The 6,464-nt window shown below is 44.5% G+C and overlaps 1 protein-coding gene across 4 annotated transcripts in view; it reads right to left on the bottom strand.

Annotated features, from left to right (window-relative positions):
- ryr3 (ryanodine receptor 3) overlaps nucleotides 1-6,008 on the bottom strand; it is a 107,176-nt gene extending 101,168 nt beyond the window's left edge. For all 4 annotated transcript variants that reach the window (XM_080853694.1, XM_080853695.1, XM_080853696.1 and 1 more), the window contains exon 1: nucleotides 5,878-6,008. In XM_080853694.1, the coding sequence (XP_080709820.1) occupies nucleotides 5,878-5,925 (48 nt within the window). In that variant the 5' untranslated portion in view covers nucleotides 5,926-6,008. The remainder of the gene's footprint in view (nucleotides 1-5,877) is intronic.
- Between the last annotated feature and the right edge of the window lie 456 nt (nucleotides 6,009-6,464).

Here is a 6,464-nt window from a genome sequence, read left to right as displayed (position 1 = left end):
GTATTGAGATTTGATTTGATTTGGGTGTTACATACATTCGCTCCTGATACTTGACTGTAAACAGTAGAGAAGGTTCTCATTGGTGTGCTTCAGAATATAAAGTAGGCAGTAAGCCCTTTTAAATCAAACATACAGTACTTCCCCGTCTCAGAACGAATGAATACCCTGACTGCTAGTGTCCTCAGTGACAAAGACACATTGTTAAATAAAACATCAACAAAAGGAAGTGCAACTCCATCTTAATTCCTACAGCTGATGGACATCTTACCCTTCTTCACAAATGGCTTTGTGGCAAAGCTGCAGCCAGACAGAACACTAGGGCACTGTCATTCAGCGGTGCAGATGGGATTTTTGGGGGGGGCGCTTACGTCGCCTAATCAGCTGTGCAGAGTTATTAACTGAAGATTGTCGCCTTACGTAGGGAGAGTGGGGGGGGATGGATCGGGGTCACTATGAATCTGGGGGGGACATGTCCCCCCCGTCCCCAGTGCTATCTGGGACCCTGCTGTCATTAGACCCAGAACAATCAATGCAGAGGATGCACACTAATCCACAGCGGTGTAGGAAGTAAGTGGAGGACACCGGTCTCTGTGAAACCTTATGCAGCAGTAAGGGGGGGCGGGCTGGGGCAGGCACAGTCTGCTCACGTACTGTGTGGGTCAGATGGCGTTGGCCCGGAGCCCAGCTGTTTACCTTTACCTGGGAAGCACTCATAACTCATGTCCTCCATCACAATCTCATCTCGGCAGCTCGACTGCGTAGTCCGCGCCTCTGAGAGTTGAGATTAATGCCTCCGAAATGGATTACTGAGCTCCACTCTCAAGTCCCCTGCAAGTTTTCGTTTTCATTACGGGTCGCAGGTCGTCAAGGCAACAGGTGTCAGGGGACACCAGCACTGGACAGCATTTATTATCAGAGAGCTCAAAACTTTAATGTTCATACTTACACCTCTAATTCATCAGCAGACATACCATCAAAGAGCACTTCCTCTCCCTTCCTCTTCCTTTTTCTACCTCTCCTTATCCTTCCTCTAATGCTATCTCCTCTTACTAGTACTTAACTCGCACTTACAGTAGTTATATTCCTGCACTTTTTTATTTCTTATCTCAAATAGTATTTATTGTTACACTAGGTCACTATTGCTCGTAGCTTGATTGTTTCCTCCTTTGTACGTGGCTTTGGACATAATACTGAAAGACATCCATCAATGCTGCTTCATAATCATATTTCCATTACACTGGAAGCAGTCATTACCAACAACAAGCCGATGTTGCTTTTAAATCTACTTGCATCAGTTTTAAAGCTCCTAATTAAACAACAGAGAGAGTAGTTGCAGACCGCCATGTCGAAACTTAAACCTGGATTCAGGTATTCTTAATCTTACTGGTGTGAAAACTGGTTTCTAGTTAGAGTGTTCATTTAATACATCAGAAATACAACCAAAAGGGGAAATGAAATTGAAGTTGAGAGGTTCTCTGCATGCGATGACACACTTTAAATGGCCCCGGTTTTGTTTATGACATCAGCCTGGCGGTTCTGTTTTGTCAGAGCTGTTTTTATGAACACTCTCTTTGGTCAGCACACAGCAGCACGCAGGGTTGCTAACTTGAGTGTCACGTCAGGCTGTGTGTGTGTGTGTGTGATCTATGTGTGTGTGAGAGAGAGAGTGTGTGTGTGATCTATGTGTGTGTGAGAGAGAGTGTGTGTGTGTCAGGCTGAGCTCCATGCTGCTAAATGAATGTGTCCTGCTACCCTCTGCCCACCTCAGCAAACGCACCCAGATCTAGAATCTGATTCCCCACGTCTATCAGCTGCCGCCACTGAAGGGGGGAGGGGGCTGCCCAGGCGTGTGTGAGGGGGGGGGGGGGGGGTTATGCGGAGGAGGAGGTGGGGGGCAGTACTCGGATTCTTTAAGAACACTTCTGTGAACTCTTGAGTCTAGCCCCTCTAAATTAGCTGCAGAGTAAGAGAGCACTGTCCTGCTCTCACTGCTGTTTGCTGCCCCTCTACCATCCACATGCATAACAACAAGTAAACAACAACAACAAGTAAATATGGCTTTGGCTTTGGCTTGGCTTTGTGGTGTATATGTTACGGAAAGCCACAGAGTGTTAATGGCCAGGAGGACACAAATCCCACCGTTTGCCACTCAGTTATTTTTTAATGTGTGATCAAACGCTGTGGTAGCAAGTTGTTGATCTCTAAATACCACTGGTCCCAATAAAAGCGGTGTTAAAATGTCAGCCGTGCACACTGCTGGGCTAGCTGACGCAATGGTCGGCCTCGCAGAACTAGCAGTGGACTCGATGTGGGGGAAGCATGGAGTCTTGAGGGGGTCTAAAATTAAACCCTGGAGTCGTCTGCTGGAACGCTGAAGGCTTCCAGAACAACATAAACTCCAAATAAGAACACTGCTACGGTGCAGCTTGTTGCTGACTGCAGCTGACTCTGGGGCTGGTTTGGCCCACACACGGCCCTGGTCTGGTCCGCACACGGCCCTGGTCTGGCCCGCACTCGGCCCTGGTCTGGTCCGCACACGGCCCTGGTCTGGCCCGCACTCGGCCCTGGTCTGGCCTGCACTCGGCCCTGGTCTGGCCCACACGCGGACAGATGTAGTCCAATGTTACAGAAGCTGTTTGGGTGGATTAAAAGGTCATGTACGTTCCTCCTGTTTGTGACCTTAACGGTAGGGGGCTATCTGTAGGGGGTACAAGGGATGCAGACTTAAAGGGGCCCCAAAAATAAAATGGCATTGCACGGAGGATGACATTAGGCAAACCCTCTTGAGTTTTCTTCCCAATCAGTTTTGGGTGGGCAGAATGAAAACGTTTAGCTCGCTAAGCTGAGAGCTAGCCAAGCTTCCATACACCACCATTCAGCCAGGGACAGGAAGTGTGGCTTGAGCGATGTCATAGCGACGCAAACTGTTTCTTACACCTGTTTCAGTGGCTCAAATGGTGAAGGGCACATTCTCATGAAAATACATAACTGCCATTGGACACTTTACAACTGTGCCCTGCCCCTGACGGAGCGCGACCCTCTGTAAGTTCTGAGGTAATTTTTGATTATTGTGTGACAATCACGAAGCCTACTAAAACCAATCACGTAAAAACCATAAGCGGTACCTGAAGAACACAAGAAGGGAGGCAACTTCTTCGCTTAAACTAGGCTACATTCATCTGCACTTCTTCTTCTAATCCACTGTTGATGACCATCATGGCGACAGTACTGACCCAAAGAGCGCAAGCCCTGTTAATGGCTGCTTTTGTGCCTCAGGTTGGGAACACTGGGATCCGGCCCAGTTTTGGCCCAGTTCAGTGCCCAGTCTGGTCCAGCTCCTTTATCATCTCATCATTAACTACACTTAAGGTTCTAGACCAGTGGAAACAGGACATCCTTGTCAACAGAAAATTCTGAACAATAAAACTTAAGCCTTCTACGTAAATATTCACATATGCGTGTCTGGCCCCCAGAATGAACTGAGACTCTAATAACGTGCTTGAAAGGGCTGGTGAAAAGGCTTGTGTGAGCACAATCCCTCATTCAAAAAAAGCATACATCATCTCATTCTGCTCCTCAGCCACGGCTGCGGAGGAAAACTGTACCAGAGGGTCGTAATTAACTTCCACATGAAAGGTAGAAAGCTTCTTTCATGGCACGGAAAGGCATATCTGACACTCACAATAGGACTATCCACATCACGTGTACTAATACTAGGGGTGGGAATTCTCTCGAAAGATTCTGTATCGATTCAGAAAAGTTCATAATCGATTTTGTAATAAAAAAAAAGAATGTTTTGAAAATCGAGATGCATCGATAATACATTTAGAATTGATAATCGATAATCGGTTTAGAATCGATAATCGATAATCGGTTTAGAATCGATAATCGGTTTAGAATCGAATCGTTGACCTCTGAATCGGATTTGAATCGAAGCGTGAGGTGCCAAGAGATTCCCACCCCTAATTAATACCAGGCCATTCATCACAGCAGTGTTTTAAAGAATCATTGTGAGAAGCAAGAGAGTTGTCATTTCAAAAGATATCCTGGTCACTGCCAGCGTTCCAGCTTTAGCTCTTCAACAGCAAGGTGTCAAGGTGAGAGTTCACATACCTGGTGATCCAGGGATCTTAGAGCAAGCATGTTTGCATGTTTATTAATGACAACTAGGGCAAACAGCACAGCGGTAACAACCCAGCCGTTTAAAGTTACACAGAGAACTATTACATCCTCTAAACGGTATTCAGAACCATCACATCCTGTTTCCAACTATGCAGCAATACAGGGCAAAGGCCAGATATCACCGTTTATGCTTGCTCTCCGAATAGATATGTATAGGACATTATGACTATAAATGCCAAATTGCCATATGACAGCCAAAGATTCAGCCTAGCTAATTGTACATTAATGTTACATCTTATCTGGATGTCTTTGTAGTCTACTATCAACTAAATCAAGCTCCTGCATCTCAAAAAACATGCCACAAGGCGATTTATATTTTCCCCTTAAAGAAGGGTTTATACAATAATATAAATCAATTGTAAGCATAATCCCATCCCAGTTGTACAGCAAGGTACAATACAGCTGAGATGTTTCATCAGTTTTGACACCAAGCAGCAGCTTTGGGAATGCTGTATGTCCCGTACACACTGCTGTTGTCATCAGATTATCAACATGCCATTGTGACAGAAGGAATCCGAGTATCGTAGGTCAGTGAGGAGGGCACGTTAAATAGTATGAGCTGTCAATGACCACTTGCGCATCCCTGAGGAATCCACCTGCTCTATGGTGTCGAATCAGCAGTAAATAAATACCCAAAGTACAACTTCATTTCAGCGCTAATTATGATGTTGCCCGTGCACATTTCTTAAAAAAAACTAGTAGCCTGCGAACAGCGGCAGGAGGTCCAACCAAAAATCCATAATTTTTTCAGAACCACTGCAATGTCATTTCAAAGCGGTGCAGCCAAATAAAACTCACCTTGGCTACAAAGGGGACGGTTCGATTAGGAGCGAAATGACAATGTATGTCAATGTACCAGTTCAATTAGATCAAGCAAGATAGCATTTTTTTTTTTTTCAATATTTACGCGGTTTGACGTTACCCACAGATTTAAGACCATGCGAGCATACCCATCATATCGTTTACAAACTGAATTGCCATGCTCTGCTGCATCTCTGTAACTAATCTGCGTCAAACCACATAAATAGAAAAGCCTTAAAGAAGGATACTTCTTATGCTATGCAAATGAATGACCATAAAACTGTATGCCTACCATACAGTAAATATGATATCCTGCGATGAGAAAGTGCAAATCATGCTATTCTCGCTTCAGCTCAAACTGTTTCTGCAATTAATATTATTATCTTTGGTTCTCACATGAGATTTTAAACGTTTAACTCCAATATGTAGCCCATAGCCTTGTAAACTCCGATCTGCAAAACATCCATATAGACTACTCTGTTGTAACTTCTACTACAGCCTTTTTAGAAGATCAGGAATATATTTCTGTCATTTTTGTCTTTCTTTTTTTAAATATCACATTTTGTCCCTGCACCTGCAGATGGTGGGTTCATTTAAATTCCCTTCCACAAGCTTGGCGACAAGTGCGTTGGTAGAATTGCCCACTCCGACAAGTTCCAAGAATCAAGTGATTTTAAAAGTTGACATAGCGTTAATCCTCAATAAGTCCACTGGAATGTGTAACAAGTTGCGCGTTGTTACAGCCCAAAGAAAGAATCATTGCTTTAGTCCCAAGCAAACCAGCTGATGCTTCATACATTAAGCCTGCAACGCTGCATATATTCATATACACAAAATACACTTGGTCCACATGAACGACTTCGCAGAGGATTGGTATAGCATTTGCCTACTTACAGTTCTTAAGAACTGAATTTCATCTTCCCCTTCTCCACCCTCAGCCATGGCTGTCGAGGAGTACTAGACTCTGGGAGCCACCACTGTCAGCACGCAGCGACGCGGTGTTTCTCCTCTCCTGCCGATATTAGCATAGAGCTAATCCAAAGCCATATAGGGGAGACCGGACAAACCTACTACCGCGTCCCCGCCTGTCACTCAAAAACCAACACTGCCTATCCCGACAGCGCTAGGCATGGGGGACGTCCTGCAGCGACCACGGGATATGATGCTCCTTCGAAAAGGCAAGCTTGATAAAGAAAAAAAGATATAGGCTACAAAGTGCTGAAAATGCTTTTGCACAAAAAAATAAACAATGTGGGCCTCTTTTAGTCTTAAGAGGTGAAAATAAACGTTTCAATGCTAGATTTTCTGGCAGTCAAAACTTTGCGCTCTATCAAAAAAAACGGATGAGGCAAGAAATAGCCTATCCATTGCACTGCTGATAACTACTGGACTACAACTAAAAAAGCATTGTGAGATTGAGCAAATAACAACATAAATTGAGAAAACGTGTAACAACATTGTCAATGTAGTCTTTACTTTAG

Source organism: Sprattus sprattus (genome assembly GCF_963457725.1).
Source record: "Sprattus sprattus genome assembly, chromosome: 16".
Lineage (NCBI taxonomy): Eukaryota > Metazoa > Chordata > Actinopteri > Clupeiformes > Clupeidae > Sprattus > Sprattus sprattus.
The sequence above is the reverse complement of the archived record's forward strand: the minus strand, read 5'-3'. Positions and strand labels throughout refer to the sequence as shown.